Source organism: Barbus barbus (genome assembly GCF_936440315.1).
Source record: "Barbus barbus genome assembly, chromosome: 13".
Taxonomy (NCBI): domain Eukaryota; kingdom Metazoa; phylum Chordata; class Actinopteri; order Cypriniformes; family Cyprinidae; genus Barbus; species Barbus barbus.
Genome location: NC_136741.1, coordinates 13349169 through 13374060, shown reverse-complemented (window position 1 = coordinate 13374060; position 24892 = coordinate 13349169). Strand labels below are relative to the sequence as shown.

The 24892-nt window shown below is 36.7% G+C and overlaps 1 protein-coding gene across 2 annotated transcripts; it reads right to left on the bottom strand.

The window, feature by feature from the left end:
• Window positions 1-848: 848 nt before the first annotated feature.
• Window positions 849-24118, bottom strand: LOC306878697 (phosphoinositide 3-kinase regulatory subunit 5-like). 2 transcript variants are annotated; one of them, XM_079431189.1, is made up of 18 exons: window positions 23885-24118; window positions 16722-16832; window positions 14993-15093; window positions 14637-14705; window positions 13604-13742; window positions 13194-13263; window positions 10888-11062; window positions 10283-10451; window positions 9052-9120; window positions 8011-8837; window positions 6145-6270; window positions 5706-5837; window positions 5193-5286; window positions 4533-4609; window positions 4345-4438; window positions 4005-4087; window positions 3317-3432; window positions 849-2319 (listed from the first exon to the last, which is right to left on the bottom strand). In XM_079431189.1, the coding sequence occupies exons 2-18, from the start codon at window positions 16819-16821 to the stop codon at window positions 2190-2192; spliced, it is 2571 nt and encodes an 856-aa protein (XP_079287315.1). In that variant the 5' UTR covers window positions 16822-16832; window positions 23885-24118; the 3' UTR covers window positions 849-2189. The 2 variants fall into 2 exon arrangements, with proteins under 2 accessions (XP_079287315.1, XP_079287314.1); XM_079431188.1 differs by having other exon boundaries at window positions 7978-8837; window positions 23885-24104.
• Window positions 24119-24892: the final 774 nt, after the last annotated feature.

Below are 24892 nucleotides of genomic sequence, written 5' to 3'. Positions count from 1 at the left end.
AGTATTTCCTGTAAAGAGCTTTCACATGATGAAAGGATGTTGCGCATGGGCAGCCATTACAAAAATGAATGAATAACTGTCAAGTCAACAATTTTTACCATTAACCGTTGCCTGACTCTGGGCAGTAAATGGTGTTTTTTTTCCTGAATGATCCAATGTTTTGAAAGAAATGGTTGAATGGATTATTCAATGACTCATTATTCATAAAGTCAATCACTTTCTGCCACTTTTAAGGTAATGAGAACAGAGAGGACAATGTGTTTAATCTAATTCATCATAAAATTGGCTTCAATTTCTTCAAGCAAAATCTCATGTCTTATTACTGTCTTTTGATTTTGAACATGTTCTTGCCATGTTTTGTGAGACGTACCAATTTACTGTTACTGTTAATAAGAACAGACATTCTGATAACTACATGAGGGTGAGAGTGAGGGTGAAGACAGGGATCCAGAGCCAACTCTAATACAAATAGTTTCAGAATCATCCCATTTCGATCCTTTATTAACAAAGGAACTATATATCCTAGAAGAACAGTTCATAAATACCCTCAGCAAAACTGGCCTACTCAGGGAACATTGTTTTAGGAGACAGAGTTGTCATTGTTTAGTCATTGTTTAGTTATTAACCTGACATTTGATCATGAGAATGCCTCTACAGTCTGTAGGACTATAGTTTCCATTGTAGTGGAACACCAAAAGCAAGCATTTAAAGTCTATGTCATTTGAATTGACGGTCTCGTTAAAAAAAATCACCTCCATAAAAGGTGTTAAAAATGTAGGTAACCAGGGCATTCTGATGACACAAGCCAAAAATATAATTGTTAGTCATTATGGAACCACATACACACTGACTTGTGAGTAGTAATTTATTTTAAAAAGTGGTTTTATTTAATATATTTTTGACATGTTACAATGTTCAAATATAAAGCCAGTGAATGCACTTTATGAATACAATTTACATGGAAAGTACCGCTTTAGTTCTCTTGGATGCCAGGATGACAAAATAATAAAAAAGACATTTTGCATAACAGTGAACAGTACATTTCAGTAGCACTGATCATTAGTCTGTACCCACAACACTCTGTACACAACACTCATATTGTCACAACATAATTAAATGTAGTATTATTGCAAATAGAATGCATTTACAAAGTTTAATAAACACAGACGGACAGTATTTTAAAACAATCTGAGTGTAAAATCCCTCAACTTGCTCAATTTTCTTTTTTTTAATAAAAACACATACATATGTACATTGTACTCCAATACTCCATAATATTGCTAACACATAAAATTTTTAAGTGTTTCAAAAACAATCAGAGAGAAAATTGACAGTTATTCTGATAATTTAAGAGAACAGATTTACACATTTTAGAAAGAAAGAAATTTCAGCTAGTTTCACTTACAAACTGTTCCAGGTTTACAGCACACTGACTGAACCGTTTGGGGTTTTCACTGCCAGTGATGAAGGTATTTATCCACCACTGTTCAGCCTCCAGCCACAAGATAAACTCATAAAATGGTTTATAAGGACCTCTGCTGGCAAACCCACTAAACTACAATAAGAGGTATTCAAAGCAAACAGGTTTCAGATAGATCACAACACAGCAAAACTAATCCTGCAGAGAAGATATATAAACCTATACAAAAATAATCACGGAATACATTCGATTTTTAAGGACTAAAATCTGAGGCACCACTGTCTCAATTCTCTGACCAGACAGAAATGAGTTTAAATAAACAATTAAAAATGAAAGACTGTAAAGGAGTATTGATATATTTCCTGAGAATTTCGATTATAGCTACATAAAATATCTGTGTCATATATACAAACATATTATTACAGTGTCCAGTGCTTATTTAAATGGTAGTTAATATGCGCATTAACAAGGGTATTCATCCACGCTGGTTTTGTAAGAATCAGGACAGGCCCAGTTCCAGTTCAATCCAGTAATAACATCCCCTTCAAAGTACCAAACCTTCATTATAGATGACTCAGGTTTTGTTTCATAACCTGATTCAGATGTTAGTCATAAGTCCATAAAATTTGTCTCAGCTTGTCCACTAAAATATATTCAGTAGGATGTACCTCAGGCTAAACAACCAGTTATCCTCATCTCAGAAATATGAAAACTACGTAGATGGACGTCTATTAGGCTGAAGTCTAAGGGTCAAGCCTAGTCTCTGGGTTCAAGGCTGAGGTCCACTGAAAGTAGCAACAGGCAGACAAAGCAGAGAACAGAAGGTTTGAGATGAGAACACCCTTCCTTTCGTCCAGTCAGTCGAACTATCTGATTTATAACAAACTGATACCTCACATCTGCAAAGAGAAAAACAAAAGTTTGGGGTTGTTTGTGTCACTGTATAAATGTTCAGCTGGGTTTACATTCTAATAGTAATGCACTGAAAAACTTTACCGGTTGTTGGCCACAAAACTATTTTTATAACAAATATTTTGAATGTCTCTATGACAACTCTATGACAGAATTATTTCATTGTGACAAACAGCAGTGGTCACTGAGTCACTTTTAGTCTCGTTTCAATTCCAGAGTAAAACATGAAGATGACATTTCATGGTTTTGTTCCTCTTTTTTGTTTTGCTGGCTTAATGCAAGGAGTATTCCACACGTTAAAACACAAAATTAAGGCTAAAACACTTCAAATGTAAATGAAAATGGCAAAGCTGAATTTTCAGCAGGCTTCAGAATCAATGACCCTTCAGAAATCATTCTAATATGATGATTTGATGCTCAATGCATAAGTTGAAAACAGTTGAGCTGCTTAATATTTTTGTGGAAACAGTGATATAAACTTTTCCAGCACTTTTGAATAGACTTTTGAATTGAAGTTCAAAAGAAACAGCATTTTGTTTGAAGATTTGTTTTATAACCGTGTGCTTTACAATGTTTTATCTGTCCCTTTTGATCAATTTAATGCATTATCGCTTAAAAAATATGCTACGATATGAAATAATGAATAAAATTAATATAATGAATAATTTTTATTTATTTATACTGCATAGCAGTGGTGAACGTCGAAGTACACAAACTCAATGACATATTACTCAGTAGAAGTTCTCATTTTAAATTTTACTTAAGTACAAGTACTTAATTATAATCTTGCAATTTAATATGTTCTTATGGCTCATCTGGTGGAGCATGGTGCTACCAATTCCAAGGTCATGGGCTCAATTCACACGGAGCAGGTGTAAAAACCAGTCTGACTTGTCTGTCTACCACTGCTGAGCAGGAAATATATACTGCATGTCCTTTTTAGCCAAACATCAGCATAAAAAAGCCAACAAATACAAACTGTACCTGGTCACACTCTGTAAAATTTTCTTCTCATCTTGGTCCAGACAAACTGCGAAGGTGGTGTTGCAAGTTCCACTAACCTGAACCTTATCCACCTTTACCTGTGTGGTGGTCAGTTGCTGTAACACAAACGCAAAAAAATTAATCTGAATAAATGCTAAAACACTGCAACTTGAATTATCAAAAAAAAAAAAAAACTTTCATATTCGTAAACATTTGAGCTTAATCTATGCAATTATATTAACATTGTTAATGTCTTTTAAATAGGTCTTGCAATAGGACATAAGCATATTTCCATATGATATTCACGCTTTTCACTATTCTTCATTTATTTCAAACACTTGTTAAACAAATTTGTAACCAACAGTATATTTTCTTTTCAAATGACAACATAACAAGATGAAGTACAGTCAGTGTGTGGTATAACTGATTAACCACTGACACTGTAAAAATGAAAGTACGACAGACACAGAAAAACACCAAGGTGTAAAAACATTAGCCATCTCGTGTAAACTGGTACAGAAACAGGTAAATAAAAACCAAAATGTTTGCTCTTGGTAAAAAATGCTGTTGTTTGTCGACTGCTACACATTGCAGCAGAAACCACATGAGAGTAGGTGTTTGCGCTAAGTTAGTTTCGGGGCTGTTTAAACTACATCTCAGTTTTCTCCCATACTTCCTTCCTGCTCACCTGATTGTAGCCTTTCTTTGATTTAGAGTTTTGTCTCTTCAGCACTTCTGTCATTGTCAAATGAAGGCACTCCATTTTAGAATCTAAAGAAAAAGAAAAGTTTTTTAAAAGAAAATCATTTTAGGCCTACACATTGAAATTGAAATTTATCTTTTTTTTTTAGGCTGTGCAAATATGTTTATGATAATAAGCCCGTTGGCCCAATGTTGAGCAAGTTGATTGTAATTTCAATGCCATTTTGTAATTTATTTCTATGCAATTTATTACATTCAAATGTAAACAACTGGCAGCCCTAATCAACATTAGTTCCGTCTGTAATGAGAACACAGCTATATTCTACCTAGTTCCTCAAGATTCCTGCAGGCTTTTAGCAGGTTTATAGAGGTGCATGACTTTTCTGCCCATGTCTTCTGACTCCTGCCACTGATTCGTATCTGTATATAAAGACAAAAAAGAGAGGGGGCGAATGAGAATTGCATGCTTGCACCATTGAAAAATCCTTCCAAACACTGGAATAGTTAATCTTACTCGATTGTAAGTAACTTCAAGTGATAAAGGAACAGCCTCACGGTCTCCATCAATGCCAAACCTCTTACTTGCAGCACCTGAAAAATAAGAACAGATTTGAATTTTTTTTTTTAGAAAAGAAGTGAGTCACCTTAACTACTGCAAACAAAATACAGAACAGGATCTGAAATGTTCCTTCTGTTCCTTCTTCATTTTTAAAAAAAGTTTTATAAACATTTTTGTTAGTCTGAATTTAAAGCTGCTTCTGTTCATCCAAAATAATTTCTGAAAAGTGAAAACCTGCTAGTACCAAAACATAAATAAATGTTTAATTAATAAATAAATAAATCAGTTAATTCTGCAAATAATAGCAAGCTGCACAAGGATAAAGTGAAGAGAAATGCACACACACTAAAGGCTCTATCGCATGACTTATTTCAAGACTTATGTCAGCAATTCAATTATCACAGTACTGTGTCATGTGCCGCTTTGACCTCCATAAAAACACTGCAGACAGCATCATGGAAGGGTGATTTTTCAGGGTTTAAAGAGAAACGGCACATGTACAAGGTGAACAGTAAAAACAATTATATAACATTAAAAAGTAAAATGATCCTGGTGATTGCGTTCACATTTGAAAAAAATAACTGATCTGATATGCTGGTGTTTGTTCACACTCACCCATGGCCTTGATGGCTCTTGTACCAGCTGTGTGTCCGAGCTCCAGAGAGTGAACAAACACTTCAGTCCGTCTCTCTCCTCCAGCTAGTGTCAACTACAGCCAAGAGTAAGGTATAAACTTTTGTGAAACCACTGGATTACATCATGGCAGTATAAGATGCAAGACAAGTTAGAAAACAGTGCAGAAAAGATGAATGAAATACTGGCGTGTCATTAGTTAACACCAAGCAACCTTAACCTGTAGATTTCATGAAGTGCTAAAATAACTTACACTACTATATTTGTAGGAATTCAGCCCATCTTAAACAATTTTTGCAGTTAAAGTAACAAATTTGAATAAAAGCACACAGAATCCATAGCACATTGAAAAAAGGTGCCCTGCATATTGCCTGGCACGCTATAAGACATTACAGATTCATAACTTCAAAGTCTATGTAACTGTTAAGGTACAGTTTTAAAGTCTATGACCGAAACTGCCACAAACTGAGGAAATGACATGTTTTTTTAATTCACCTCTGCTTGATACAGCTGAATGAGGGCCGGGCGGGCGGCATGACGGCAGTAATAGAGCACCAGGTCAGCAAATATCGGTAAATGCTCCTCACCAGCACCCTCAGATAAGTCTGACTCAATCTTGGATGTTTGCTGTTATGGACAGAACATTTGGTGTGAATATATGTTTCATCAGTAATTTGATAAGAAATGATTTTTTTGTTTGTTTTTTTGTTTTGCTGGCCATGATGATAATCAAAACAATTCAAAACACACTTTCACACACTCAAGTTCCTCATATGAGTGGTTTTATGGGATGTGGGTTTTTTGTGTGTGCGTGCATGCAGTGTCAAAAGCATGCCATATAACAAAAGATTTACTGTTGTTCTTACTGATTATTTAGATATGCATGGACTCTCTGTTCATGTGAATGAGTCTGTGTTGGATGTGAAAGAATCACCTGGCACACCACATTAACGGGAAGCTCCAGCAGGCTCAGAGTGTTACGTTCATACCAGGGATCCAGCATTCCCAGAAGATTGGCTATATCATTAGTGCTGTCCTCCGTCCCATTCATACTGAGATCCTGTTGACACATTAATACCAATGTTTCTGATTAGCCATCAGAGAATGCCTCAAAATGGCCTAATGGATAGAGCGTCAAACTTGTGACCCAAAGGTCGTGGGTTCGAGTCTCAGGTCAGGCAGGGATTGTAGGTGGGGGGAGTGAATAACCAACACTCTCTCCACCCTCAATACCACGAATGAAGTGAGACCCTTGAGCAAGGCACCGAACCCCCAACTGCACCCCAGGCGCCGGAGCCCACTGCTCCAGGTGTATGTTCACTACTGTGTGTTGCACTTGGATGGGTTAAATGCAGAGCACAAATTCCGAGTATGGGTCATCATACTTGGCCGTATGTCACGTCACTTTCACTTTAAACGCCCCCACAAATCTATGTCACTGTGTTGGATGATTTGCATAACACTGGCCAAAAGTTTACGCAAAAAAGGCGGCGTAACTTTTATTCTCACTGTAGTATTGTTGCCACCACTGCCATTCTGTCGTGGAGATGCTGTGTTTTCAAATATGGTAAGGTGTAACATTTCCTTCACATGCTTGAGATATTTGGCCAATCAAAACGCACTTGATAGCTGGCCCATCAGAGCACACCTCGCTTTTCAAAACGATGAGCTTTGTAAAAATTGGCACGTTTCAGAATGGCGGGGCAGAAAGGAGCAACAATAATATTCGGTATGTGGAAAATAATGTGTTTTTTTAACCTTAAACCACGTAAACACATTGCATTACACCAAATAATGTTATTTTTAGCATCATCATATGATCACTTTAAGAATGAGTCAAGACTTTTCTCCCTGTGAATTGCTTGGAAAAGAGGAACACACATCTCTGATGCATGTTTCATAAAAAATTAGTTGTTCAGTCCAGTTTGGTACAAACCTTTCACATTTAAACCATATTCAGTTGTCACTATGTAATTTTTTCGTAAATGAATTTGGTTGTTGCTGTCATTTCAGTACAATTGTACAGAATGGGAATTTAGAGAAGTGGAGCTTTAGCTGAGGTGCATGCAGCCTGTTTGTACAAATGGTTTAGATTTTTGTAGACAGTGATTCAGTCCTAAAACTCAGATTTGAAGAATAAATGATGAACAAAACTTTAAGCCCAAAGTATACTCCAGTATTGATGCTAAAACCAAGCATATGTGTACAGCCGAAGACATAATCTAAGTATACCACATTTTCAAGAAGTAGGACCCGTGTAAATATCGGATCAGCTTTCCAGCGCTGGAGAGACCTCAAGGAGCGGGAAGGCCTGTGATCGTACGCCGAGGTTACTTTGTTTCTTCTCGATCGGTGAGTCAAATTGGGTTTGTTTTGTTTCACAGAACTAATCGTTGCCTGGGTTGCGTACGTATGTGTTGGGCGGAACTATCAAAATAGGGGTGAGGCCCTTTTGGGGTAGGGGCGTGATTGTTTTGGTGATTTTAAATATCAACATTGGCTACCAAAAATCACTTACCCCACCTTTAACCCCTTTACACAATTTACACATTTATTAGTGTTGCCACTTTGTGCACTATCTACTCAATGCAAAAAAAATTATTAAATGGCCAAGCTGAGTGTACAGATTATGTGCAGTTAGAAAAATTAAGCTATGCGTGTATTTTGCTGGTGATGACATGTACGTCACACGCACTATACACATACCTTTAGCATATACTCAAAAACTGAAGTATACTTTAGGCTCCAGGGACGTGATTTCACTCACAGTGCTAGAGATGGATGGTTTCAGTGGACTCACTGACAGCTGCAGAGAAGAACCAGAGTTCCTCATGGAGAAGTTGGCTGGAGTTGTATCCCTCCTCACAGGCACAAAGAAAAACTTCATCCTGAAAGCTTTGGTCAGGTGTGGACAGTCTCGTTCTCTTTTTCTCAGGCTGCCATAAGCACGGGCGAGTCTCCCTGCCACATTATCTGCCCCGAATACCACCACTCTGAGCATTGTGGCCCCTGGTGGCCCTTGCACATCATCGGTACTCAAAATGGGTCTTCTCCTATAGCAAACATATTGAAGCTGTGAGAGAGGGGGAGCTGGGATCCCTAACTCGGAGCTCTGCAGTTGCACTTGCTGTGGCAGAGAATTGGATCTCTTAGAACGGGCAGCTATTGCTAATTCTTTAGCCTCAGGGCTGCCCAGGCTTTTAGCTCGACACAGAGAGTTGCTGCTATGTTTGAAGAGTCGTGAGAGGCGCTTGGAAAGACGTGCGCCGGTTTTGGACTTGGGCACAGATGCTGTGCTCAGACAGTCCTCCTCTGCATCTTCACAGAAGTCACTGTCAGTACCTGAAGCCTGAGAATAAGATGAGAGTGTGGAGAGGGGAGAGTATTCGGAGGAAGCGACTGACAGAGTGGAGAACATGGAGTCTTTGGAGGCTGTGGAAAGGGAGGAGACAGTCGAGAAGGTTGAGGCCCTATAGTCAGTGCAACCGTTTGATACAAAACCTTCCTCCAAGTCCTCATATTCATCATCTTCTACATCCACATTGTCAACATCATCCTCCTCCATGCTCTCAGATGTTTGAGATAAGGTCAATTCAGACTCCATGTCTAGAAGGTCGTTTAGAACATCTAGCAAAAAACAAGATGGAAAATCATGACTCAGATGGTTATTATAAGCTGGGGTATTAACTTTCAACTCAAGAAACCCCCTAATGACATTTTAAACTAAATCAAAGTGACTGGAAATCAATCTTCGAATGTTTATAATTCCAAAACAGCCAAACAAATGTTTGAATAAGCCCATGGTAGAAAAAAATGGGCCTGCTTGGATTCAGTGTCCTACCAAAATTATCCTTGTCCCAATGGAAGGTGTAGCACTTGGCTGCTGGAAGGCCGAGCGTCTGAAGAACCCCTAGTGACACAAATACAACAAAGTCTTTCTCATTAATCACTAGCCCACTCCAAACCCAACACACCACTGTTTCCCAAGCGGAAAAACCGTGCCATCAGCTTTATTGCTTCATGTTGGCCATCCATCTTAGTTAAGTTTCTAGGAGTTGGTGCCAGGTAATATGTACTACTGCTGCCCAGACAAATAGTGTAGTATGTCACCAAGTAACAACCATGAAACCCTATAGGATGTAGACCACCAATTCAGATGGCCAAAAGTATGTGGACACCCAAATATTTCAAAGTCATTGCCTTCAATAGGGAGTTTGCTGCTATAAAAGCTTTCGTTCTTCTGGGAAACATGGCTTGGGGGATTTGATCCCAATTCAATCAACAGAATATAAGTGAGGTCAGGTGATGGAGCCTGGTTTATACCTGATGTTCCAATTCATCTCACAGGTGGTCAATGGACTTGGGTATTGTGCAGCCCAGGCAAGTTCTTCCCCATCAAGACTCGGTAAATTGTTTCAATATGGACCTTGCTTTGTGAACAGGCCCTATTCTACTAAAATGTTTGTTTAAATTTTGGCTGAATTAGTCCCATACTTTAAATAAAAGTTGTCCACATACATCAGCCATATGGTCTATAATACTGCACATTCCACGTGCCTATTCTTTTTCATATTATTGATTGCTTGTGAACAGTAATTGATGGAATAGTAGTAATTAATTTTACTATAAGAATGGCATTGATTAACAATAACCTTAATAACGCAGTTCAGAACAGTGGCTCACAACCTTTTTATCTCCAAGATGCCTTGTTTGTCCAAGACAACATTTGAAGGCCCCATCTAATCTGATTTGTACCTCTGGTACTCCTTTTGTAACAAAAATAAGGTAAAAAATAGAATGTCAATTTAATCTTGTACAGCCCTTTTTAAGCATTTGATTTAAGATGATAAAAGGAAGTTTGCTAATGCCCCTTAGTGGGCTCTATCCCTTGGTTGAGAACCACTGATTTAGAAAGTGAAATGGAATTTTTTAAAAATATGAATTTTTCATAATATAATAATTTAAAAAAAAATTAGTATTAAGTTGGACAAGTCTGGTAACAATTCAAAGCACATTTCGCTGCCTTTTTTCGGGTTTGTGAGGTGTGCTATAGGTAGAAAGTGAGACTGTACCATCTGAAGTCTTGCCGTTGGAGGCTGGTATGGCAAGTTTTTCTCGCAGCGCCTCCAGACCACCCCACACATGTTCTCGAGCTTTAGCTATATCTGTCATGGCCGCTGCAGACTCTAGAAGGTCACTCACTGAGGACAGGATCTGAGCCAACTCATCATCAATCAGGCACTAAAAAGGAACCAACTTAGTCATGTACTGTAACCTCTTAGGTTGTTTCAAGACACCCAGAGTCAGAATTCAATGAATGCTTAGCTTGTTTCAAATGAAGTTACCCTTGATTTTAACTTCCAAAATTACAATACATTTTACCATTTGCAAGCAAAACCATTATAACAAGCTCTACTGCATGGTTACACCCACTCAATCCATCTATTTCTTCCCCATTAGCCACCCACCCACCAACCCACTTATGAGTCATTTTGGTCACACATTTAGTTATCACTCACTCCCCCCAATCAGATTGCATGCTTCCTGACACCCACAAAGTGATATGCCCACACATACTCAGCCACAGACTGACGCATGTACACACTGCATCAACTTAAGTTGGAGCACATTAAAACAGGAAACATTATCGTATGTTCCATGGAACAGTGTGGTGTACCTGTAGGGCACCGCTGATGGTCTGTAGTGGGTATTTAGTTCCGAGCACTGCCTGGAAGCTGTGTTTAATGAGTGTAATGCTACTCTCTCTGTGTGAGACCTCTGCTCCACTGAGCTGCTCTGCCACAGACAGGAACTCAGCAGGCACCTCGGCTGGGTTCATCAACAACACCGTACTGCAACAGAGAAAACATTTACATTTAGTAATTTTTTAAAATAAAAAGAAGACAGACAGATAGATAAAATAAAATTAGAATAGTGAGTGCTAGAGTTAGAGGGCCAAATAAAGATAGAAGAGATGTGTTTTTAGTCGTTTCTTGCAGATGGCTAAGGATTCAACTGCTCAGATTGAGTTGGGCAGGCCATTCCACCAGGTGGGAACAGTTAATGAAAAAGTCAGTGGAAGTGATTTTGTGCCTCTTTGGGATGGCACAATAATGCGTCGTTCACTTGCAGAACGCAAGCTTCTAGAGGGCACATAAGTCTAAAGTACAAAATTTAGGTAAAGGGCTGCAGAGCTAGAGGTGGTTTTGTAGGCAAACATTAATGCCTTGAATTTTATGTGAGCAGCTATTGGTAGCCAGTGCAAATTGATGAACAGAGGTGTGACATACGTTCTTTTCGGCTCATTAAAGATTAATCTTGCAGCGGCATTTTGGATTAATTGTAGAGGTTTGATGGAATTGGCTGGAAGACCTGCCAAGAGAGCATTGCAATAGTCCAGCCTGGACAGAACAAGAGCTTGAACAAGGAGTTGTGTTGCATGTTCCACCTGATATTCCTAATATTGTATAAAGCAAATTTGCTGGACCGGACATTTTTAGCAATGTGGTCTGAGAAATTCATCTTATCATCAATCACAACTCCAAGGTTTCTGGCTATTTTTGAAGAAGTTGGGGTTGATGAGCCTAACTGGAAGGTGAAATTGTGATGCAGTGATGGGTTTGCTGAAACTACAAGCAGTTTAGCTAGGTTGAGTTGAAGGTAATGGTCAAAACATCAGAAACTGTCACTGTAATGTAGCAGAAACAGATAAACACATCGATTTTGTCCACAGAAGTAGTTTGCATTTGTTATTTTCTAGTATATTCGATTTATTTGTATATTCGATTTATTCAATACATTAAATATTATGGGGGCAGATGTTTATCCAGGACAGATTGTAGGGAGGGCTGTGCTAAATTGAAATGGCCAGCTATGATAAAAAAAATAGTACTGTGGTAATACCATGGTATTATTTACACCAGGGTTTAAAACTCTAGTCCTGTAGGGCCAGTGTCATGCAGGCTTTTGTACCGTCTGTTATTTGCAAGTAATTCTGAACACATTAATTAGCTTGTTTGGATGAGTTTCGGCTGAGACTGGACATCCAAGACTGGAGTCGAAGATCTCTGATTTACACTACCATTTAATAGAATGCTGTGACTGTGAAAATGGTAATGTTGTGAGATATTATTAGAATATAAAATAACCATTTTATATTTTAATATTATGTGACCCTGGACCACAAAACCAGTCATAAGTAGCATGGTATATTTGTAGGAATAGCCAAAAATACATTGTATGGGTCAAAATTATCCATTTTGATTTTATGCCAAAAATCATTAGGATAACATGTTCCATGAAGATATTTAGTAAATTTCTAAACAATAAATATATCAAAACTTAATTTTTGATTAGTAATATGCATTGCTAAGAACTTAATTTGGACAAATTTAAAGGCGATTTTCTCAATATTTAGATTTTTTTGCACCCTCAGATTCCAGATTTTATTGTCCGATCCTAACAAACCATACATCAATGGAAAGCTTATTTCAGATGATGTATACATCTCCATTTCAAAAAATTGACCCGTATGACTGGTTTTGTGGTCCAGGGTCACATATTTTAAAATATATTATTAAATATATTATTAAACTTTTATTCCTGTGATGGCAAAGCCGAATTTAGAATTACTCCAGTTTTCAGCATCACACGGTTCTTCAGAAATCATTCGTGCTCAAGACACATTTATTATTATTTATTATTAATTTTCATATCAATTAATTTTGATCTATTGGGTAAAATTAACAAAAAATCCTTATAATTAAACATAAAAATGTGTTAATTAAACACTGAGCTAAATATTGTATTATTATTATTATTTGGCATACAAAGTTTCACACAGATAAATAATCTTATAATAATACAAATTCTGAATATCCAAGAACTGACACAGGAAGCGAGAGGTGAAAACTGCAACCACAAAGGGCTGAGCAATAACTGACACAACAGGATTTCCTCCTGCTTCTGTGGAAACACACTCACATGATCTTAGAACGCTGACTGGAGGTGGCAAGACCTTGTTCCTCTCTTACCAGCCTGTGGTACGAAATCCCTAATACAAGCACATGCACACAAGAACATTATTTCATCAGATTTCAACATTATGTAACACAATCTTAGTGAATGCACTGACATTAGAGTGTAAGTTAAGTAATCATTAAGGTACTACTAGTGCTCTTAAAACTGATAAACATGTGTAGCACTTATTTTGAAAAACAGCTGCGATGCTTCTTGAAACCACTGAGAAATAGTATGCCACTGCACTTTTCTCTTTAACACTATTAATGAGTAGATTGGGAATAAGGTTAACAAACTGGTCTTTAATAAGGTGTTAAATTGCATGATGGTGATTGATAAAGTTTATCAGGTGTTTATTGATGTGAATGCGCTACCTGGAGCTCTCTGCTCTTGATGTAAAGTGGAGAGCAGGTTACGACACACACTACAGTAGGGTTCAGGCCATGCTAGGAAGCCATGAAACACTTCACAAGCTTCTGTCAGAATCTCTCCATCAGATGGACAAAGAGGCATCTACAAAGAGAAAACAGACACATATTAACATCAGCTTAGGTGAATGAGATAAGGCTAAAACTGAGAGGGTGAAAAAGTCTACTAGTAAAAATGCTTTTCATTTTTCTAACTTAATACTAAATTATGCGTTTACAAATTTAAATAAATATCTAAAATTGTACATGAACTTCTGAATTCTTTAATATATAATTACTGCAAAACAAAGCTTAAGTGTAAATATTTCTTCTTTATATTATGTAAGGTTTCTTTGCTTTACATTTTTCAAAACCCTAAAACTTTATTTCCAGGCTTCAATAAATAACAAAAATTAAGATGAAAGCTTCACACATTCATTTTAATCAGATATTATATATAAGCAGTGAAATTAATGAAAGATTTAGCCAAATTACTTAAGGTTTTAATAAGGTAATAAGGCTCAGGAACTCCCATTCTTTCAATGAGGCTTTTTCTTTCATTATAATATCAGGATAGTTGTATCACCATTATATTTTTGCCATAAATAGAAAAAGCAAAAATTAAAACATTTATAAAAACAATAAAACACTGTATTTAAGCCACTGTATGTATGAATTGCTTTTTATACATTTTTTAATCAATTATTAGATGGAGACAGAAAAAATTTGTTGTGTCACTGACTGATATTTGCATGAATTATTTGTGTGAATTAACACTGAGAAGCATTTAATATTTGCTAATAGGTGCACCGTGCACTCAAACTCAAATTTCCCTGTCTTCAACATTAGCTCTGAATCCTAACAAGAAAAATAAGCATACAAACAAATTCTAGAATTAAAATTAGTTAAACAATTCTTAGTTTCTGATTATCAAGGCTTTGGTAAATTTGTTCTTGAATAACACTTTATTCACATAACATAATAACCAAGACCTGCATACCTGCAGGAGTGTGGACTCAAACATGAGAGCCAAGGGGGCCACAAGCTCATAATGACACTCTTGCTGAACCTAAAACAGCAGAGAAAGCATATATCACCAACAGACAAACTTAAAGTGTGTTCTTGATCACATATAAAATAAATTAAAATAAGTTTTTGCTGAATTTAATTAAATTATGAACAACATCAATATCTTAGCATAGATTAGATGCAATCTTATCTGTCATAGCCTGCAGAGCCCACAAGGGGGCATAGAGAGCTCAACACAAAGGATATTGATCAGAAACGTGACTGAAAGTATCACTTCTACTCTGCGGGTGTAGTATTCGGTTTAGATAGGGGTGCGTGCATACTTACCTCTCTGGCTTTTCTGAGAATTTGCTGCAGTAGAATGAGAAAATTTTCTGGGTCCCTCTTAACCAGCTCTTCTAGACTCCAGCGGTTCATACACCAGCCAGCTGCACAAACATGCATGAAAACCCTAATTGTGAAACTGGGACAAATGTGCGTGCTTTATACCTCAAATGAACCTGATTTCTAGTAAACAAGTCCCTCACAGCATGCATGAAACCACTGCACAACCAGAATAACACCAAATGAGTCGAGTACACTAAGGACAGGAATTAATCTGAACACACACATCAGACAGGATAGGGCTGGTTAATTACCCTTAATTCCCTGCTGTGTAGATGTCAAAGGGTTCCCTGCTCCAAACTGTACTGTGCAGCTTTGGTTAGAATTCTGAGAAAGAACATACTGTGGTGTACAACTACAATTTGAGAGCAGCAGCGTTAACAGTGAGGGAACTGTGTGTAACTTCAAAACGACAAAAAATTAGAATGATGCTGAACTGGATATTTAAGGCAACTGCAGCTTTCCTACTAAAGATCTGCAGTAGTCGATAACTGCTTTACTCGAAGGACATCTTGACTTCCTGCTCAAATGAAGGTGTCAAATAATACATTTCCTTTAGAACACTTTCTGAAAACAACATAATCTTTCTGAATCTATCAACAGTGTCACACTCTGTACACAAACGACATTATGGTGTTCATCAGTGTGTGATCTTTTGCAGTTCCCTGGTTCATAAAAACAACCAAAGCAAATATACAACTAATAAAGATTCTATTTAGGATCTAATTCAAGGTCTAATTCAGCTTTATGATAGTGTATCAAAGTTAAGTATCATGTTGTCTTTGAGCTAATTCAACTTTGAAACTGCTTTTATACTGAAAAAAAGTATTTTTGCTGTGTTCACAATTAAATGCTACAAACTGATGTGGGTGGGCTGATATAGACACATGCCCAAGCATTTACACCCACCCAGTGACAGAGATATATGAGCCCATGACAAATTTACAGCATCACATTCACAATAAAGAAAGGAAACTTAAAAAAAAACTTTAAAACACACCAATTTGTGTGTATATACTGTTTGTACTCATGTTGGACTCATATAGTTTTGAAAAACTTTCAAGAAAAGTTTTATTTTGACTCTAAATATGTTTTAATCAAGTAAAATCACAAAAATGTCAATTTATATGATATTTTAAGAGACTTTGACCTTGCAACTCAGTCACCTCTTTCTAATAATACTTCTTGTTTTGTGTTATTTCTGTTATTATTATTTTAGTTCTTTCAACATAATATTTTCAAGAAATAATAAAAGATTATGCCCAACTACATCATGTTTTTCTTTTCAATAATATCTTAATACATTTTTATATCTATATCTAGACTAATGTCTTTTTCTTCCATTCAGGAATCTATGCTCTAATGCTCTCTAATTTTAATAAAAAAAACTGAAAACACTCATCAGAAGAAGTGTATTTAATTCACTGTATGCATTCTTTATGAATTTTTTAATAAATTAATAGATGCAGACAAAACAATTGTGTCATGTCACTGATCCATAAGTGTATTGTGCATACATTTATTTGTGTAAATTAAGCCCATTTCAGTGGCAAATCCCTTCTATTTCCCTGTCTGCAACATAAGGCCAAATGAAAACCAATGACAAAGGTAAAACACACACACACAAATTGTACAAAACAGAAGTAAAAAATTGAAAGTGGGGTGGCCTTACCACTCCAGGATTGTGACAGGCATTCTGATGGCCGGAGTCCATCCAGGCATCTCTCCAGAGCGTGCTGGATCCGATCCTCTGTGCACGAGGTGTGCTGCATCTTGACTGTAACTGTAAAACAAAATAAGCTCTACCTGTAAAGCTCTAGCTGTTTTTGAAATTGTGAAAAAAGTTTGCAATACACACCGCCTCCTTCATCTGTTCTGTAAATATGATACTAAAAAAAGTATTACATACGATGGCAGAGCATGCTTGTATTTAAATCAGTCAGGAAAACTGTTATACATTATTATGCAGGGTATCGCTCGGCTTCTATGCAATAAGATAGTTGGTGTAACCTGAATGAATCCAGCATGTGTTAATAAAATTCCAGATAATGTTCTCTACTTTAACAAACACACTCTAGTCTAGTCTCCCTTCACGGAAGTAAACATACAGCATCCTTTGCATGTCTGTAAATGACATTGAGGTTTAGGAAAATGTTCTACCTGGTGTCAGAGAATTTCAAGAGAACTCTCTGGTTTAGGGATTATTAAGGGGATGCCACAGATGCCAACTGTTTGTTTTTCTTCCTGATAACATTTAAAGTTCCTGACATTTATGCCTACTGTTAGAAGTATGGCACCTGCCATGTAACAATAAACAACACCACTTATGTAGTCGGGGAACAGACAACCAGGACTGATAAGCACCTCTGACCTCAATGATAAAAGAACAACCCTCATAAATAGACTGCATAGATGCGCATACAGTATCTAATATAGCACCGTCAATGAGAAATAGCGCTTAATAAGAAGAGTGAAGTCATTACATTAAAACGAGGCAAAAATAGAGAATTCCTCTTCCAGCAGACTAATTTCCCTAAATGCAAAAAACCGCATTTGATGGAATTTTTCTCCCAGTGAGTCATTGACCAATGTAAGTTTGAAATGCGCATTAACTTGACTAGCTCAGCTAAATGTTTAAAGTTTGGCTGACATGAGCACTTTTTAAAGTGCAGCTGTGAAAGAGATATAGATAGAACCATTAAAAATATAAAACTACTTTTAGAAGCCGTTCACACAAAACGCATTTTTGCATTTCAATGCGATGCTTTTCCATTGTTTAAACATGCTTGACTCTGGCATCTCGCGTCTTTACAGCGTTTTCAACGCGTCGCTTTTTGGTCTTTCCATCCAGTTTTAACGCAAACAAAAAAAAAACATGTAGGCTATTGCAGTTTCTATGTACTGCTTGTTTTTTTTTTTGTTCTTCAAATTAAGGTCTTTAGGTCATTATATCAGCAAATCAACCTGAATGCAATGTACGTAAGTGTGGCTAATATTAGGCTGCGTTTTAGTGTCATTCTCAAAACTTCCCCAGTGTCAAAACAAAAATCCCCAAAACCATGAAGCAAACATTCAGAGAGATATTAACTCTGAGTCATTAAATCCAAAGCTTAAACCCTCAATATTATAGATGATACACTAAAGTAAAGCGTTTTGCTTCACTTGGCTTCTTGAACACACTTCAATGCATACACAAAACTCTCACTCACCAAACATCACGCTGAGCGCGCGTCATGCGTCATAAAGCGGATTTGCATAAACAAAGAAGTGCACCGCATAGTTATCTGTTGCTTGTGAAACAAACTATTTACTGGGGAATTTATAGGTCCAAGTACATTTCAGTATGAAGCAAATAACGAAAACGAGACTGTTTCAGATAAATCGTTATGATATAGGCTAGGTTTATTTGGTGATTTATTTGGTGGTTAGAAATTGGTATAAATTATGTTTTGTGAGTTGATGATTTAAATGAAGCGTTTCTATAAATGAAACTATAATAATAATATACTATAATATTTCTATATAATAATTTCAATGTAAGGTTTGATAACTCCATGTGCACCTTGTGATACAACTTCTCTTAATCAGATAATGTGAGATCATCACATATATATCTTACATTTCTTCAATTAAAAAAAAAAAAAAAGCAGAACAGTGTTGAAAATAGATTAAGCTGACTTCCTATCTGATGTCAGGGGATTTTTCTGATCTAATAAATCAGACAGGATGTTTTGTCCTGTTTTGTCCACTTATAGCTCCTAAATTAAATCATTATGCAACACCAATCCAAATATTATTATTTATCATCATCATTATTATTTTTATTTTTTTTTATTTCACTGTGGTCACAAAGGGGAATTTGCTGATGTTGTCTCAAGAAAAATCATGAGTATATAGAAAACCCACATGTGGGTCTGTCAGTCATTAAACAAGTTAAACTTGAGAAAACTCAAACTGCCAAGTACAGCACGTTACCAGGATGAATAATAAAACCTAAAGCAGTTATAATAATGTCCTCACTCTGGTTTACAGTAAGACTGTTAATGCTGGTCTGTTTTTTTTTCCAAGCACAACAATAGGCCTGCAAGCAAGGACCAGCCTGATATTAGCCTTAATGACCTTATGGAGCTCTATTGTAGCCTCGCCAGGTTGCCTGGAAGGAACTAATTCATCACTGAACTTATGATTGCTATTTCCATTATAAAGGCGAACAAAAGCTGGTTTATGTCACAAAATTGGCACAACATTGTTTCCATTTGACTGCTATTTCATTGCCTACGCTAATTTCATAGAAAGTGGCACCTGGTGGCAACAGATACCAGGTGCAAATTAAATTTTGAACCCAGTGAAATGTCGATTTTTTTTCTAGATTAATTGTTGTAAATCCTTTACATTTGTGCACAGTGGCCCACAGTGATGGTCATGTACAGTCTGACAGTAATTTAATTCCTCTAACTTATTTCTAATTTTGAAGTTAAACTGTGTAACAACTCACCCAAAACCGGGTCTAACCCATTGAAATTCAGCCAAAAAAGTAAATAAATAAATAAATAAATATATATATATATATATATATATATATATATATATATATGTGTGTATGTATATATATATATATATATAAATCTTGTCACACATTTGCATGAGTTTTTACTCGGCCTTGACTTAAACTCCACTAAAATGTACTCAACACAAATCTAGAACATGTTTATGGTTTGAAAAGGCGGGATTGCATTTTTGACTCACAGAACTTTAAGCCTCTTATAAAAAAAACATGACGTCAACATATTTGTTTTTTAGACCTGTGGTTTTCAATCTTTTTGACTCAAAGACTCAAATTTTCACAATATTCCAGACTATATAAAATATTGTTATTTCTGCAGTATTTATGACAAAGCTGCTTATTTTCAAACGTTGTTTATTAACAGAAACTGGGAGTATTGATATTCAATGATATTCTACATCAGTAGTCTGATTAGTGGCATAATATTGGAAGTCGTGGCCTAATGGTTAGAGAGTCGGACTTGTAATCCAAAGGTTGTGGGTTCGAGTCTCAGGCCGGCAGGGATTGTAGGTGGGGGGAGGGAATGTCCAGCGCTCTCTCCACCCTCAATACCACGACTGAGGTGCCCTTGAGCGTTGTGTGTTCACGGTGTGTGTGTGTTCACTGCTGTGTGTGTGCACGTTGGATGGGTTAAATGCAGAGCACGAATTCTGAGTATGGGTCACCATACTTGGCAGTATGTCACTTCACTTCATATTGGATTAAACTGGCTCAAACAAAGTGACCAGCAGCCGTCAGTCAGATGCCTGTAGCCTTTTGTTAGTTTTGCAACCTCTGAAAATGTGGAAGTGACCTTGTTGACACGTAAAAGGATGTGTTCACATCCTCTTATGCGAGAGGATGATTTCATCTGGGCAACACAAACACAATCCCAGCAAACTTCCTAAGTGAAGCAAAGACGCATTTGAGGTTCACAGACTGTGAACAAAATCAGTGAAACACAGCCAGGGCCTTTGCAGTACATTATCCTGAGTAAGCAATGCTGCATTCAAAATTTGGATCACATTTTTTGCACTAAAAATAAGTATACAGTACAGTATACAGCTTCAGACAGATGAAACAAGGACTGTACAAACACTGGACACTAATTTCCATATCTAAGATCAGACCTCAGCTATAAAATCTCCCTTCATCTCAGCTGATTCACGTTCCCACTGTGACCCAGCATGAAGGTTCATCTCAGCTCCTTCTCCTGATCATATTTCCTACAGCCCTGTACAGGAAGGTTGCTCCCGAGCTTTGCCAAGGAAACAGGTGTTGCTCCATTGTTGTGGTGCGATCGGCCACTATGATAGACTCCCACACCATGAGGGGGTCAACGCTCATTGTGTGAGGTCTCTGATTGATGGGGACCAATATCCCCCATGCGCCTTCTCCTGTGAGCCCAGAGTCTTCTCATCCAGATCCCTCCCTCCTATAACAATAAGGCCAAACTCCCCCTGCCGTGATTGTTTTAGGAAATAACAGCAGTCGCACAATAGTGACAACATTCAACGGTAAGTGCTTCCTTTTTATATGTTGCAGCCGACACAGTGACCCAGTTAAGCAGATACAGTAGGATGCAGGGGATCTATCACAGAGCAATATTTACCAAAACCAGGATGCTGATTTTCTCCCGTCTAGGCGGAAATGAGGAACTCTATTCTTTCCTTGTAGCCTCTATTGGTACCTGTGGGAACTTTACACTCACCTCAGTTTCAGCTTATGTTGTGTAAAAGTGTAGTGTGTTGTATAAAACAAGGAAACAAGCAAATCTGTTAAGCATGCATACATAGAAAATCATGCAAGAACAGGAATTAATGACTTTGAATGACTTTTTAATTGTTTATTAGTGGTCTAAATTTGAAACATAAAAACTACATTTTAAAAAATGAAAACTATTCTATATATAGAATATATTGTTTACTTTTTGCTGCTTTGCACTATTTGACCCCTTCAGAGTTACATATTTTGTACATAAAATCATTTTTATATGTAATTTTTACTGTACATAAAACCAAATTTAGAGGAAGATAGAACATTTGAGTTTTACTCTGAACAACCATTTGTTCTGGTGGCTGTTCTGTTTATTAAGTGACAGTATGGGCATCCCCATATTCGTGTCATTTACAAGTGTCCATGTAAAGATGTAATACTGTATATATTTTGAATGTCCGTAATATTGTTGTTCTGAATCCAGTCTGTTTTAAAAGAAATTCTGTGTTCATTTTATCATGAATAACTGATATGATGCTGCCAAAAACATGTCAATCAATTGTTTCTACTGTATTAAGCATATAAATAAGTGTGTCATTTAAATGTGTAGAATAAATAAACCACATGGGGAATCTGAATTTGATAGAAAAGATATGAACCCTGCTGTCATACAAACAGGAAGAGGTTTAACACAAAACAACTTTAGTGTTTTCCATGTCAGACACAACCAACGCCTATGCCTGATTACAAAGGAGCCACTTTCACTTCAAATTATGACTCAAACTTAACGTATTCTGAACTTAGAGGAGTTGGCTGACAAAAACATGTATTATGACAGCCATTTAAACTAGCACAAGTGTCATTTAAGAGTTATATGTATATAGTCGTTGTGCCTGAATATGACTTTTGGGAATCTAATACATTGAAATACATTATTATAACTTTTCTACAGTCTAAGCACAAATATGTTTTGTCCAGTGACCTTTTATGGGCTGACCAGTGTTTAAAAGCAATGATACACACACTGATGACCGTCACCACTGAAACGTTCATCCAGTTTCATTTCCAGTCTCTAGTTGCGTAATCTTCCAGCAGATTCAACTGGAATCCAAACTTAGCCAATGATCTGTTATTAAGTGAGGAACCTGTTATTTCGCTCAGCTGAAAATTTGTCACAAGCAATTTCAACTTAAAATTGCATCAATTGTGAGGTGTTGCTTGCTTAACTGCTTATTGATTGATTTTGTACTGCACTGTGATGCACTGTATTATACTGAGATATTTACAAGTATGAAAAATCGATTTATCTTTCTGCTAAAATGAATCAATCCTACTATCTCATGGTTTTAACTGAACAGTAACATAATTTGATATTCCTCTCTCTTATGTAGCTGATAGACAAGCACATGAATGCCAAAAATATTAAACTTCCTTATGTATGTATTATTAGAGTTTCTGTCAGATGCTGTGTGTGCATGAAAAGGAGAAGTATCTCAGTACTTTAAAGCTGTTTTGTCACACTTGCTCCTGTCAACTATACACTGAAGGCCATTTCTTGCAGAGTCATATGAACTTGAACTATGAACTATTGTATGCTATGGTGGAAATGAAAACACATATATCATTTGAATATTATAGACAGTATTAAACAGAAAACTACTTTGCAAGTAAAATGTAAAATTGATCTGCATATATTTGCACTTAAAAGCTTATACTCCGTCCTTACTTGGAAATATGTGTCCACTGCATCAAATATTATAAATTCGCATTGCATTAGCCTCTAACTGGATTCGAAGCATATGACTCTGCATAGAAGGAGCATCAGCTGTATTTGTGGGATTGACTGTATTTTGCAACCAAGCATTTAGAATCTGCATATTCGATAATGTTTATTTGTATATATGTATAATGTATAAATGCAATAATTTCTGTCCTGCTATATTAGCATCCATTCATTATCTTCTGTGAGACCTAGAGCGCCTGCTATAAGTCTATAGCTTGAATGTGATAAGATCTCTGAATTAGCCACTGTTTTTACATCTGATTGTTCGCCACAGAGGAAGCCTGTGTGAATGTCTTGCAGTCATCATTTAAAAGACTGCATTAGCACAGTCTAAGTTTCATTACAGTTTACTGTCTAAAATTCTAAATCGTTTAAGTAATAGAACCATGTATAATAACAGAACAGAACACCAATGCTGCCACATAACTGAGCATATTACATGATTGCATTATTGTATTGCATACTGATAAATAAATATCATTCAAGAGATTACTGATTCAGAACAGTTGTCCTGCACAAAATCAGTGAATAGTAAGCCTCCACCGGACATCCTTAACTATGAACATCATCTGTTGTAAAACTCCATTTAAAATGTTATGGGGTATTGGGAGTCTTCACGTGTAAATATTTGACCTAGAGGATGCTAAAAGTTTCTGATTCTGGCTAAAGCAAATTCACCTGCACATCATGTCCATTGACTTGGTTTTGTAATTCTGAGTTGTATTCCTTTCCTAGGCTATGAGCTCAGATTAAAATGATCATGATATAGGAATGAACCACAGGCAACACTTACCTGGAGTTCTTATCCTCTTCCCATGATTTCTTTGCCTTTTATCAATGTGCAGGCTGAGATGGAACCGATGTCCTTGCAGTGTAATCCAGTGCTTAAAATGAAAAGAGGTGGAAATGTAACCACATCCTTCAGCATAAGGTTATATCAGCCTACATAGACACTGAACAACGGCAGCAACAACAGGAGCAGTTGTATCAGTACGCCTGCCACTCTTTAGTGCAACTAAACAGGAACTCAGAGAGAGATGGTGCAGAAGAACTCAAAGAGGAAGACATGTGTTCATGAGTGGGAGGAGGTTTGACTTACACACGCAGGCTTTGTTCTTTGACTGACATCTTAGTTTTATTAATGCTATGGATGGCAAACTGCCCTGATTGGCAAGCTGTTCTTAGAAATAACAGCTTTTTGACATTTACTGAACAACAATGTTGAAATATTTCAAATGTTCACAAACATAAGAGTACCAACATTCCATTATCAAAATCAAAATGTTTTATATCGTTTTTAACTTTTGAAAGTTGAAAAAAGTTAACTAAGGTCCTTGTTAGGTACACACCATTTATTGTGTTGTTTGATATTGTTTTTAAGATATTCAAGTAGCCTAATTAAATGGCACGCCGTGTTTTTATCAGACTTTCGCTCTAGTCTAACTGCAGACTCAGCCTCTATACTCAGCATAAGATCAACTCTTAACTTCCCCAGAGGTCAAAATTTGCATTTTGTACCATAAAAGCTCTCTCTGTCTGCGTCACTCTCTGTTTCTTCCTTTCTCAAAACTCACACATATTAGTCAGCTTAATCGTAAAATGGCCTTCACAATGAGTGGAACTCACTGAATGGGTTGTGACTGCTCTAAAGAAGGAACTTATTTGCAGGAAGATTACAATATGTAATGGTAAATCCACAATAGCGAAAAAAAACAAAACAACAAAAACATGACAGGTGTTTTAGCCAATAGGCGACATGCTTTGGATGAGCTTGGTTTAGTGGAAATGAAATACTGCCATC